The sequence below is a fragment of the Anser brachyrhynchus genome, assembly GCF_964034855.1.
Source record: "Anser brachyrhynchus genome assembly, chromosome: 1".
Taxonomy (NCBI): domain Eukaryota; kingdom Metazoa; phylum Chordata; class Aves; order Anseriformes; family Anatidae; genus Anser; species Anser brachyrhynchus.
Window position 1 is genome coordinate 122,044,065 of NC_137694.1, and position 14,708 is coordinate 122,058,772.

General features: G+C 38.5%; 1 protein-coding gene across 1 annotated transcript in view; it reads right to left on the bottom strand.

The window, feature by feature from the left end:
• The window catches only part of SYTL5 (synaptotagmin like 5), a 62,351-nt gene that overhangs the window by 19,871 nt on the left and 27,772 nt on the right, over nt 1-14,708 (bottom strand). Inside the window, exons 6-9 of the mRNA XM_080576264.1 lie at nt 12,687-12,843; nt 10,941-11,073; nt 8,882-8,988; nt 4,437-4,529 (exon numbers count right to left, since the gene is read on the bottom strand). Coding sequence (XP_080432390.1) covers nt 4,437-4,529; nt 8,882-8,988; nt 10,941-11,073; nt 12,687-12,843 — 490 coding nt within the window. The remainder of the gene's footprint in view (nt 1-4,436; nt 4,530-8,881; nt 8,989-10,940; nt 11,074-12,686; nt 12,844-14,708) is intronic.

Below are 14,708 nucleotides of genomic sequence, written 5' to 3' on the forward strand. Positions count from 1 at the left end.
AGGTGCAGGACTCGGCACTTGCTTTTGTTAAACTTCATGTTGTTGGTGATTGCCCAGCTCTCCAATCTGTCCAGATCTCTCTGCAAGGCCTTTCCACCCTCATCCGAGTCCACAACTCCTCCAAGTTTGGTGTCGTCGGCAAATTTGCTCAAAACACCTTCTAGTCCTACATCCAAATCATTTATAAAAACATTGAAAAGGACTGGCCCTAAAATGAAGCCTTGAGGGACCCCACTAGTGACCATCCGCCAGCCAGATGTGGCCCCATTTACCACAACCCTTTGAGCCCTGCCCGGCAGCCAATTGCTCACCCATCGTATGATGGTTTTGCTTAGCTGTATGCTGGACATTTTGTCCAGTAGGATCCTATGGGAAACCCTGTCAAAAGCTTTTCTGAAGTCCAAAAAGATCACATCAGCTGGTTTCCCTTGATCAACTAGATGGGTGATCTTATCATAAAAAGAATTCAAATTTGTTAGGCAGGACCTACCCCCATGAACCCATGTTGGCTGGGACCAATTGACTGCATTGTCCCCCAGGTGCACTTCAATAACTTCAAGGATCATCCTCTCCATAATTTTACCAGGCACTGACGTGAGACTGACAGGCCTGTAATTGCTAGGGAGTACATAAATGTACTCCATTTATGTCTCCATGAACTTAATTCTTTCTTAATCTCGCCAAAAGCTGAGCATTCATATATTGCAGAGTTGGTGCCTTTGTAAAAAACTGCAGTTTCTCTGTAGAGTTTGTAAGGATATGTGAAAAAACACACATACATGTTTAAACATGCCACTCTGGGGAAAAAGTACAGTAACAGAATGATGGGAAAAGCATTTCTCCCCTCTGCTCATTTGAGCAATTTCTGGCAGTCTAACTAATGAATTCATGGGAAACTACATCTTGAGCTACCTCGTTCCCTAGCAGCTAGAGGGAGGAAGGAAGAACAGAGTTGAAAGGAAGGGCCACACAAAAAGAACTGGTCTGTGACAAAACGCAAATCTCCAACCATCTTGTCTAAAGGCTCCACAGCAAAGAAAGCTGGAGCGATAAGCAGGCTTGTGTCCATACGGTGAACATCAAGAGAGATTAAGAAACTAAACCAGCAATCATTCTTAAAAAAAAAATAAAAATCCAAAAAAGTTAGTTTTATACATCATGTAGGAATAATAAACAGCAAAAAGTTCATAATTTTTGTATTTTTCTTTTTGTTTGTTTTTCTAATTTGGGCTAGCTTTCTTTATCCTTTCCTTTAAACAAAAAAAAAAAAAAGAAGAAGAAATATAAAGCTTGTCCTTTTGTTACCTTGTATGGTTGACTGAGATTCCATGAACAAGACTGCAGGACAATTAGCAACACACACTGACAAATGTGTCATATTTCTTCCTATTCTTAACACACCTCAAGCTAAATCTCAGCCTTTACCTTTTATGCATTCCCACCTCTAGCATAGATAAAATGGGTATCCTTGGACACTGTTCGTGAACTCAAAGATCCCAGTACGTGATACAAAATGCCAACATTATCCCTGTAATGGGAAAATAACAATGCACGTGCCCACCTTAAAAAACTAACAAGGTTACACCAATGTGTGGAGGGAGAATAGTTATTCTTCTGAATCCAAGTATTCTTTTCCTTGATCTTTAGGTACATTGGCAGTAAAGGGACAAATGATTGGGAAAACAAACAGTCAAAACAAACAAAAAAATAGATGTCCTCTGATGCTAGAATTTATGCAAATGCAATTTCTGAATTGCATTCAGAAAATGAATCCACAAATGAAACAACACATATTCAGTAGAAATATTTGACATATTTGACTTCTTTCCCCACAGACTCTGTTCTGTGGCATTTACAATGGCCTTTATATATGCTAAATGCAATATCCTTAGGAAATCTACTCATTTTCCACTTTCATAAGTAGTAAACAACTGCTACATATGGAGGTTGCTGAGCCTCACTTTAGTCCATCACTAAGAATTACATTTGTTTCACATCTCTTATTGGTGCAGTAAGACACTGGAAAAGCTCAGATTTACTGACATGATGGACCTCGACAAAAACGCATTAATGTGTTTAGGAGAGGAATCAGTGAAGGATGCAGGGAAAACTCAATACAAAGTTCATGTATTAGCTTTGGGTAAACACAGACAACAATACCCTAATGCTGAGATGCAATTCCTGTTCAGTGTCACCTTTCATTCGCATTTTTGCTCACACATGATACAGGCAGATTTAAGTGTCTTTACCTTCTTGAAATATTTCCTTTAACCTCAAATGCTCATTGCTAGAATACCTACGCAGTACTTTAAATTCTCATATTTAATAAAAAAAAGATGCAAACAGAACCTACTTTTCATTAACAACATTACTTCAATGTGACATAATAATGTAGATAGCCATTTGATGGACAAGCAAAATACAGGAAAAAATTCTGTACAACGCAGAAGGCTCAAAGGCATACAGCAAGCAGAGAAAAGGCAAAAATAAGAGAGAGGGAATAGCTAGTAAAACACACTTAAAGAAAGTCACAAAGAACCTGTAAAACTGACCTGCTCTAGCAGGGAGCAGCAGCTTTGCCATTCAAAACTTCTCCATTAGCATAGCATGCAGGGACACTAACAATCATTTCAGGGTGAATACAAAGAAACAAGAGCATTGAGATCTGAGATTACCTCAAACCTACAGCAGAGGAAAAGCTGTACTCTGCTTAAGAAAAAGGTTGAAGGGAAATCTACAGAAATGGACAAAACCCAATGCACAGACAGAATACAACCTACAGTACGCAGATGGAAGGTTCTCTAAATGCAGGTCCTCAGTTAACGGGCTAAACTGAGAAAGCTCTTCAGCACCTGCAACACTCATATCAATATTCAAAGGAAAGAAAAATAATTCTGCCTACAAAATCAATGGGGCCAGCAATGATTGGAGACAGTGAGTCACAGTCAACCTCAGGGAAGTGGGTGGTGTTAGACCAATACCAAAAAAGCTACATTTGCTCAGGTCTGATTTGGTGCAAAGTGCCACACATCTCTGTTGCATCTGTTTCTTTGAATTACACAAATTAGAAGGGACATGGCCAGATCTAAGATACCAAAATGCTCTGCAATGGCAATTCTCTCAGCTCTTTCTCCTCCCCAGGTAAGCCGAGCTTGGGTTCAGTCAACACCATCTCTTTGGGATCGAGAATTGAAATGAGCATTCCCTGGGTGTTACCTGCATGGAGACTAATGCAGATACAGCCTAGAAAGGACAGCTCATTGATTAATGTCATGGACCATATTTTCTCTTCCCTTTTAGCATAAGACTCCTCAGGTCTCTTCATCCTCCTGAACTCTCTCATCTTCTCCTTCATGTTTGTTGCAGCTTACTGGTACTCTATGTGCTCACCAGAGCTATTCTTAGCACAAGGCATGAAGAATAGTGGCCAGAGAGGGCTCCGTGACTTTACTGAAGATGCTACGAGTTGCTCACATCCTGAGTGCCAGACCCCAGAAATGTGCAACACAGCAGGTATTTATAAGCATGTTAAAGGCTATTTTTATCAACCATTTTCTTTCCCAGCAAATAACAGACTGTAAAAAGGGCTACAGAGGGCTTGTTACACCAATTTTGTTGCATCTCAAGCACCTGTAACAACCTGAAAATGCAACCATCCTTTCAAGACCAACGCTAAGCTGCAACAGTTAGATAACCATGAGACTCAAACAGATGATTTGCATTATATAGTTTCTGGGCGTGACCAAAAAAAAAAAAAGTATAGCAGAAAAAAATACAATTATTTCAGGAAATAGAAAAGTCGTCACCAATCCACCCTCCCCTCCCCCCCCAACAGCTCCCTCCTTACTGTAAAGAGAATACTTTTTGAGATGGGGGTGGCATAGCAATCATGTTGTGGAGAATGGGAGAAGCTAGGCTGGGGGTGGACAGAAATGGCATGCATGCAAATGCACAAACAATTATTTGTGTCCCAAGAACCTTAACATTCAGAAAGTGAAATGAGATGAAAGATCACATCACAGCCTTGTTCTCTTCATTTCAAGTGAATTAAGATTAAGTGCTCCTCTGTAAAACTGAGTAGTCACATACTGCAAACATCTATGTTTTGCCTTCCCAAATATCAGCTTGGTAGTAACTTGAATGTGTGGAGAAATCTGCAGATGAGTACACAACATGGTGCATGCTTTCCATGTGCTCTGCAGAACAGCATCTTAGCTTTGAACAGCCTTAAAAATATAATAGTCAGAAAAACTATCTTAAAGTTAAAGGATGTTTCTCAAGTGCAGGATGAAAAGTGATCAGCTATAAATTGTTAGGAAAACTACTAAAATATAAAACAGAATGCTGCTAAGTGGTACAATGTTAAACTCCATTTTGGAAGAAGAATGGGTCTTATGTGAGATGAAAAAGCATCTGTTTTCTACTCAGGATCTTACTCTTGATAATGCACTTGTCAGATGTCCTTGTTTCCTTGAATAACGAGAGGCCACTATGTCATCAATATCTTCTTCTGTTTCATCCAGGTAATCCTAAATGACAAAAAAAAACAACAGGGAATTCAGTCATTGTGTTCTACTCTATATTTGGTCAACCAAATTGATTTTGTTTCACGTATTTTCTGCTTCAGGAAGATGGTACATGATGCATCCAAAATTCCAATCTCTAGAGGAATTTTGATTTACATTTTCCACATCTTTGCACATAGCAGAAGGGGAAAAGAGGTCACCAGGATTTCAGGTTTCAATTGCTTAAGAACTGAAAAAAAATGTAACACACGTTTCCTGACTTCTTCTGTAGACATATAACTCTGTATGTCCAATAACTGTATAAATAAACAAAATCCACTTCCACACCTGCTAACAATCCCCTTCAAATTACCTTATTTTACTTAGTACTGTTTGCATTCAGGAGTTTGGGTTTGGAAATGTTAAGAGGGACGTAGTCAGCATTTTTCAAATCTTAATAAAAGGAACCAGTAAATTAAGCTCTGATGTCACTCAGGGGATCACTGATACTGGTTTACCTGAAGCCATTTGTAGTCAGAAGCCACCACCAATAGATGACTGATGTGGCTACAATCCAGGTTCCGTGTTTTTATTGGATGTATTTTTACAATCCAGTGATCCAGCTTTCAGATTATTGTCTACATTTATATCAGTCACACTCTCACACACTAACAGACAAGCTTACAGTTAGTATTACACTTGCACCCTTCCACGTTATCTTTGGTGACAGATGACAACTCTACAAACACAATCACAAACATGGACATGCTTTCTAACAGACAAGGCTGAAAGTCCCAGGTTATTGTCAAATCACACGGAAAGAAACTTGTCCTGACATCATACACACTGAATATATTTGAGGTGTAAACAGCAAAAACAACAACAACAAAAAAACCAGATGTGTATATTTTTATAATTATTACATTTCTGTATTATTTCAATAATAAAAACTGCAGAAAAAACAGTAACTGCACACCTTCATATATATGATTGAATTTTAATAGCACTGAATTCTAACACCTCTCGTTTATATTCAGGGAAAAAAATATTTTCATTTCTAAAACAGCAATAAAGTAAAACCCAACATGAAACTTAAAATCCAACTGACAGTCCTAATAGGACTGTTAACTTGAAGTTACAAGAAAAAAATCAGACAGCTACCATCCTATTGAGAGTAGCTTGGAAATTTCAGGTTTCCTTAAGCCTTGTGGCAGGTATTTTGAGGACTGCTTTCAGTTTTAATTGAAATTGAATGTTCAAACCCCTTATATCTGCTTTGCAGCTATAAAGTCCCATGTGGTGACCTACCTCACTATTGCTCACTCATTCTCTCCCTCCCTTAAACTAAGCAGAGATGTACTGTATTCGAAGTCAAGAGTCTCATACTTCTGTTCTAATCAGGAAAAACAGAATAGAAGAGAAATGCTGCAGGAAAGCTGAACTGTCACAATTTTTGTAAAGATCTGCAGTCCATTTATTATTAGTATGGCTAAAACTAGCTGTTATTTCTCTTCTCCTTTCCTCCAGTGACTGTACTGAAATAAAACCAGCTGAAAGCAATGCAAAATTTTCTATTACTACTTTTCAATTGCAATTGTGAATATTTAATGTTGAGCAAGGGGAAATGAGGACAAGCCATCAGTTTATTTGGGACCAAAATTTACATACTGAAGCAAAAATTCCTCTTAGCTTCATGTTTTTGCAATGAGCCTCCTCTGTTGGTCTCTTTCCTTTCTGCTCTGAATACGGCACCCCAAAGAACAAAGAAAAGTCACGGATACTTCATACTCTAAGGAAAAAGTCCATGGAGACGCAGCAAACTATTCTGGGGAGACAGATTGCCAAATCCTTCAAAAGTAAACAAATAAATCAAAACAAAAACAAAACAAAACAAAACTTCTACTCTCGTTATTGATTTTGTTCCTGCCAATATATCAGGAAGAAGCAATTCTGGTAATACATCCTAAATTTTTTCCTTTATACTGCTGTATATGTATATGTAGACTTAAACAATGCTACATTTTGATTGCTGTATAATTAAATACAGGACAAAAAAAAGTAAGGTAACATCTTCAAGTTGGGGTGTTTCAGGTTTTGACACTCAAATACTGACGGCGCTTCACAAAGACAGCTAGCTGATCACCGATTTTTGTCTGCAAGCAGATATATAACATTAAGACAAATGGTTAACGTTTAACATAAGATCTTAAATCATTTTGCACTACAATGATTATGTTTCTCAGGAGGTGTTACAGAACAGCAGCGACATAATTGGTTAGTGTTATTAGCTTATAAAAGCTTATTAAAGTTAGAGCTGGTAGGACATTAATCTCAAGGTCTCCAGCGGGGGTTATAAAATGCACATTATCCAATTATTCCTAATAAAGCAGCTGAGCATGTAATGAACACTACTTGGTCAGAAATTCAGCACACACCTCTCTAGATAAGGTGCTCGCGCTTGAGCGCAGCCCTGCATTTAACTGGTTCCCTGTACTCCTTGAAAAACACCTCCCGCAGTATGCAGGTTTCTGGAGACTGTCCCTTTTCACTACCAAGAGCAGTGTCAGTTAAAGAAGGAAAATACCCATTCGGTCCTCCAGCTCATCTCTCTGCAAATTTAAGGGGTTTTATTGATAAAACCGGGAGCAAACAAGCTAAAAGGCTTTTCCAACCCTTTCAGCTGACAAATTTCAGTAATCTGCTTCTCCTATTGACATGTGGCATCTCCCACACCACTGCTGCCAACTCCCATCACCCAGGAGTAAGAGGCTAAAGGATCTCAGCCACATCCACCAGCCAGCCAGGAGAAAGGAAGGCGTAACTTTTCCCAGACTGAAGGAGCTGTCATTACTTTCATCAGACATTCTCCTTTTTGTCTGTTATGTCGAGCACCACAACAGCTAAACTCCAGCAGGAGTACAACCTTCATCTCAAAACGCAGTACCCACAGTGAATGCCAGAAGGTGTCTTGAAGGCAAGACACTGAAGGAGTCCCATGCATCAAGTTACCCAAAAAAACAACATGGTAACACTGAAGAAAAAAACTTCTTAGCAAAGAAGTTGGAGAGCTGCTGAGACGAGATGCAATCTGAAATTTCATGTGGAGTCAGCAAAAAAAACCACTGAATTCTGTTCGAAGAACAGAAAATCACTCTGCACTTGGCTTTTCTGATGTCCGCTTCAGAGAAATCCCTAAGTGATAACTATCACACCCTTAGAGCACAATTAGAGCAGGAAATCAAAATTAGAGCAGGAAACCAATGTAAGATATTTAAAGTTTTTATTTTCTTATTGCATGCTTCTCTTCTTCCATCTTTTCCAACTTCTTAATCAAGAACACAACCTTTTACTAAATTACAACCCCAAACATTTATTTTTGAAAGTTTATTTCAACATAAATCTGACACATAGGAACGGCTTTTTTATTTCTTAAGTAATTAATCCAAAGAAAGCATTGCTGCAGGCAAATTCTCTGAGTGGTTACAAACAACAAAAAAAATAGATGGGAATCCCAAAATGTTTTTTTCTAGCAACTTCTAAGTATCAAATGCTACAAGAAAGGGAAACATCCCCCATGGCCAATGCCCCCTTGAAAAGAGCAGATGTTAGGGAAGTACTGTGACAACAGACAAAACATTACTGTTGCAGCAGGTAATTTTTGTTCCTCTTCTCTTTCCTTCTAAGTGAAACACACACATTTGGAAGCTTCAAAAAAAAACTATGATTAGATGAAGAAATATTTGAATTACTCCCTTTTTCTCCTCATGCGTATTTAACAAGCTGGGACTTTTTTTTATGGCATTGATGCACATCTGCAACTTGTGTAGCCTGAATACGTGCATAATATGAGGGGGAAGTTGATCATCAGTTCAGGAAAGGCAGTCCATACAGAATACATAGAAAAAGGAATGGAGATGCATGGGAGAAAATGATAAACAGGAAGAAGAGATCAGCAACAGTGGTGGAAAAGAAGGAAGGAGCTTTGTCTGCTAAAAAAAAAAATTAGGGCAAAAACCAGAAACTGATGAAGATTAAAGCCTTTAAAGCATAGCATTTTTCAGCATCAGAATTAAAATTTAGGGAAGTATGAATTAACAGAACTTTGTAGCATCTATAACCTACTACATGAAATTTCTTTTCCAGACAGTTTTCATTCACTTAAACTCAAAAAACAGGAAATTAATAGCAGACTGTTATTCATTGAAATCATTCTACAGCCAACATACTAAAAAAATGAAGCCGTTTAAAAATTCATTAAATATCCCCCAAATTATTATTTTTTTCTTTCTATTACTTATAGTGATATAGTGCTGGTTTTCTAAGTCTGAACAAACAGGATTTCTGCTAGATAAACATTCACATATTTATAAACTCACCAGGTCCTCATCTAAGGCACTAGGTACAGATTTGCTTCTTATGCTCAGGGTATCCTCTTTTCCTTCAGAAAAAGATTCACTCAAATCTATCTCAGATCGGCTACGGTCTAGAAAAATAAAAATAATGAAAATGTTCATTATAACTTGTATTAAAAATTCTTTCTGTTTCACCTTGACACTCTTTTATAAGTGTTGTCTTAAATTTTCTTTTTAAGTAAAAAAAATCAAAACTGTATTTCTGCAAGTATCTGTCACAAACTCTATGGCAACTGAACATCAAGATGAAAAATGGAAAAACATATTTTATGATGCTACTCGGCCTTCTGGCCAACACTTTTTACCCTGCGCTGTTGTCTGATGTAATTGTCTCTTATGGACAACACTACAAATCAAGCTTTTGACTTTGTCCGTTAGACCTATGAGCTTGGAATATTGCGAAACCTGCAGTCCAAGCATTTGTAGTGATGATCACATTTCATACCACCACCAAACTCCCTCCACCATCTCCTTCAGAATTAAGCACCTAGAGATACAGCTGGACATAGAAAGTGCTTCTGCCATCACTGGTGTTTGTTCCCTGTGCAGAAAAGGACAAAGTAAATAAGTCTCAAAACCCACACAAGTTTTTTCAGCCCTACAAGTCTCTCATCCCATAGTTAATGGCATAAGAATCATAGAATATCCCGAGTTGGAAGGGACCCATAAGGATCATCAAGCCCAACTCCTGGCACTGCACAGGTCTGCCCAAAAGTTTAGACGATGTGACTAAGTGCACAGTCCAATCGCAGAGAGATTTTACATGTCTTGTAGAAATATTTCCTTAGTCTTCCCCATTAAAATCTTTTGTGGCACTACTCAAGAAATTGAGAAAGAAAGTGAGGGAAAAGCATACTTTTAGATCCTGTAGGTAGGAATTGGTGAAATTTCAACTGTTCGCTCTCTACCTGGGCTATAGCTGACATGACAGGAAAGGTCACTGTCCTGAGCTTTATGTCCTTTAAGATCCTCCAGCAAGAAGACAATGAAGAGTCTGAGGCATGTTCCCAGGATGCCTGCAATTTTGCTCAGCATCTATCTGCTTTGGTAACGTGAGGCCAGTTCTTAATTACTAAGAAGCCCTTTAATTTATAAGGCAGCAGAAACAAGAGAATCAATCTTTTCAGAAAGAAAGTAGTAGTCAGGAAAGCCTCTGTCAGGAGTTGCATAATGCAACATTCTCAAAGAAACCCTGTTGCTTTCAAGTAGAAAAAATCTAAGGTGAAGAATGTAACTCCTTTGATTAGCTCTGTGGGATACGCCCCTAGGTTTCTGCTTTGGGATAAATTCAGCTGAAACCAAGTAAGCCCTGCTGTCCTTCACAGAGAAAGCTGTAAATGTGAACCCACCTTTCAGGCCTGTAAGAAGATGACTGAGTAAAAAGCAGAAGAGTGCAGGGCACTCCTGCTTCCTATTTCAGGTAGAAAAAGGAGGATCTCCATCCACTCTTGCAAAGTGGCTCTGACAGCATCTCCCTGTGCAAGCCTCATTTCCCTAACAGCCTCCAGTGAAATGAGGTAAATCACAGCCGAATCAACCGGTTCAGTGCATCATGTGTAAAAATGAAATGACATGAAGGCTGTAAGGGACTTGTTCTCTGACAGCTCATTGTTTCTCAAGGTGATCTGTTTCTGGGCAAAGTGGGTGTGAAACGTAATTGCAGAAGCATGGCAATATTTCATACAGATTGCACACAGGTAGTATTTTACACAGTTGACCACAAAGGGAATGATTTAACAAAGTGCAACCATGAATTAAATCTTGTAACAAGACTAAGAGTATGTGATTTACTCAAATACTAACTCTATGCTAACATTATCTTCAATTTTTTCAAACACAAAACCTAACAGAGTGGCATAATCTTCATCAGTAAAAATGAAGAATTTGCAGAAGAAATATCAACAAGTATATGAAACATTTTATTGTACAATATGAATTAAAAACAGAAATTGCAGAGCCACAAGAATAGGAAATATCCTCAGATGATAAAAGGTGGTGGAAAAAAGGAACACTTAATACTTGCCTGATGACAAAGATACTCTAGAAACTGCAATGGAAGGTGTTCCAGATGCTTTCCTCCTATGCTGCTTCTTTACTAAATCTTCGGGTACACTTTCACTTGCTGGAATAACCATGCCATTTTCTAAGCCTGTGTTCTACCCAATAAAAAAATGCACATCCCATCAATACAAAAAGTGAATTTATTCACCATCAGTCTACAAAAGCATCATTTCTATTAATTCCCAGAACTCCAAAGCTCCTTTAGAACCCAGTCTATTACAGAATATATCTAGATTATGATCTAATCTGTGTTGCTTAGCACAGATCATGAATAAAATTTGTAGAAAGATGCAGTTCATGCATACTTTCTACGCTTGCAACAGAAGAATCAGAGCAATACATCAGAAGTGACAGAAGGAAAGTAAAACAAATCTTTTCAACGTTAACTTAGCCTAGAAACTAAAGAAAACAAAAAGAAGAATAAAAATAAAAACTATTGGCGTTATACTAGCATAGTAATTTCAGTCATGGTAAAACTAAGTGGACTTGAACTAATTAAATTATGCCAGCATAACTCCTTAAATAAAGCTAATATGCTTGATATCATTATGGCTTTTTGCCTTCCTGTAAAGGAATAGCTAACAACATAATTGCATCTAAATTAAATGGATTTGTCTTTTTCAACCAGATCTAATGCATCTGAAATCAAGTCAACCTGTGTGCCAAGAAAAACATAAATAAAACAAGTATTAACATATTTACAGCTCCCAAAGCTGTCCTTCATATATACCGATTTGTTTTTAGGAAGGATAATATATTAGAAAAAGTATTTGGAAGCTGGAAAAAATGGATGTGCTCTTTCAATGAGGGTGTGAGCAAGAAGGCTCATCTACTCCTGTCCAAGCATTAATGATAAAAGGCATTACCTCTGACTATAAATTTGACTTTCCTTGTACACTTAGGTCATGGCAACTTGAACAACCCTCTAGAATGATCCTGATTTATTAGGAGCGGTGACTGAAAGAAATTCAGGGTGCCCCACCCAGTGCACAGCCAGGAACAGCTGCCTGGCAAACTGGCAGGCTGTCTGGGAATGAAGACGGCTTCTGCTTCTGGCTGAGGTGAGCCACATCCTTCTGCTTACTATGAATCAGCCAAGGTTGCTGACTCAGACATGGCTATCAACATCCTTAGAGACCTAACAGCCAGTAAGAGGAATCCCATCTTTCAGTTTGATAAAATATCTAGTGCACATTAGATGTTATGCCAAAATTTACACAGAGTCCAGTGTCCAAATCCAGAGAAATAGCTAAAATTGGTATGGCCTGATTTTCTACAAGTGCTGATCTTCTTCCTTTGGAAGTCAGTGGGAGCATGCTCGACCCTATGTGCTGGAAAGTCACATCCTTAGTCACAGCACTTACTCAAGACCCTGCAGTGCCAAAAATGCTTACTCCCATCCCTTGTGCTTCCCACTTGAAAATCTGTAACTTATTATATAATGCTAGACATTAGCAGCAATTTTTAGACATAAGAAAAATGTCTGCCAAACCACAAAACCGCATCACTGATAGAGCAAGACAAATTCTTTTCTAATAGATAACTTCACTGGACCCAACTGAATTAAGGAAGAAACAAAATCTTCTCTGTTGAGCTTGTCCCTCCTGAGCTACAAATTGATCTAACAGGGCAGATACCAGCCAGACCATCTTGCTTGGCGCCAGCCGTATGGCTGTATTTGGTGTCAGTCCTACATCAGTGAACTTACCCTGCTATAATCTGCAGTCATGCTGCGTGTGCTCAGTGCTGGAGACCTCGGGAGGGAAGGTATGGAAACACCGCTTCTGTTTGCAGGGCCCACAGCCCCTTTCAGATGGCCTGCAGCAGCTTCTGTATCGCTGCTGTTCAGCGAAAGAGTGCTCCCTCTGGGAAGGAGATAAGAGTAATAAAGCATTATTGCTTTTAGCAGACCATGCAATGAAACAGCGATTAAAACAGTTTACTAGAATTACATTGCCCTGGATGAACTGTGATCCACTGCAAGGAAATGGTCACCTGGAAAGACAAACACAAGCAAGGGTGAATTAATTACTTTATACCTACACCTATTTTCAGCACTTCTGCCAGACATGTAAATAGCCTGTGCAGGCATCTCTTGTCCAGGCTGCCCTCTGGGCTGCAGAAGCTGCATTCCTGCGTGTTCGTTTCATACTACTTTCACATCCCAACAGTAGGTACAAGGCCTCCTGTGTGACACTTCCCACCAAGCTGCTCCTCATTCTGAAGGAAAACTACCAGACCATGACAGTTCTGGCCATGTCTGCAGCTGATGGTATTGCCTGCACTAACCCTACAGAGTCTAAATTCCTCAGCTGTACACTCTCCTTCCTCTACAGAAAAACAACTGTCCTCACTCCTGCCTAGAAGAGCACTGTCCTGTTTGCATTGTGATAACGACTCTTGACCTAAACTGGCTGATTATTTCAACTAGCTTGGAAAGCTGTATGACTCTCTTTGCCAGGTTTCTTGTTAGTCAATAGAAGTGACAAAAAAGAATCTATGATCAGCATACCAGAATCCATTTGCTGTCTAACACCATAACAGGCAGATTTTTTTTTCCATGGCACATTTTCTATTAGAAAATATCGATTACTCTGTGTGAACAATCAGTGCTAGAAAGGATAGGCTGCTGTTTTTTTTGTTTGTAAGTTTTGCCTCCTGAAAAAATGAACATTACTTTAAAATGTATTTTAATGTTTCCAGTGGAAGTTCTATTTTCATTTCAAATTTGATTTACAGCAAAAGTAGAACTTCCTGGCTAATCCACTTTTCTCTCTTTCTCTGCAAACATAAGTTCAGCCATTTTCATTTTTCTTTCTAATTTAGAGAACTCTCAAAGAGTCTTGCAAGACAGTAACAATTCTGCATAAACTCCTACTTACTACTTCAAACAATTACTGGTCAATAGCAACTGAGGCAGGAACTGCAGTCTTTACCACATGGAAAATACAGCATCAGAGGACGGGGGTACTGCAGTTTTGCTGGAAAAAAAATGCTATTGAAACTTAAAGCACATTTTCAGCAAAAATAAGCTTGCTTAATAAATATTTCAGATCTGCAGGCATCTTCATTGTGCTAGATGACATCTGAATTTCATGTTCACTTGGCTTACCCTGTCATATCATGTTTAGGGTAATTGCAGTGAAAATCTTCTCTACCACAATGGAAATTTTTATCAGAACTATTGCTGAACTGAGAAAATATGTTCAACTCTCACCACTACACTAAGCAGTGAACACAGATGCTGAATGTGCTGAATTCACGTCAGTAGAGTTACTGAAAAAAAAGGAATACAGAGGAAAACCCCAAACAGCAGGACTGTCTATTGATGTTGCACAACCATATTTTGTCCCTTAGTGAACATATACAGTAACCTTTTAAGCAATTGCTATTCAATTTATTGCATTAACAATAGTAGATTATGCATAATAAACACACTCCTACGCATGTACACTTCACATACATGCACTGCTACTTTTTAATCTGATGAATCAGTGATCAACAAACCCTAAAGAATGTGTTTTGGTTGAATTTTAATCCTATCTGCTCACATAAAGATGTGTTTTCAGTGCCGTGAAGTCAGAAAATCAAGGTTACTGACTGTCATCTGTATTTTGTCAAAGCTCCTGTATTTAGCTGCACACTAAATTAATTTCTAAACCTGCCAGTGCATGACAAGTAGCCAAAATGTTGAGAACATGAGTTTTATTGCATGTCACGCCGCTTTTGA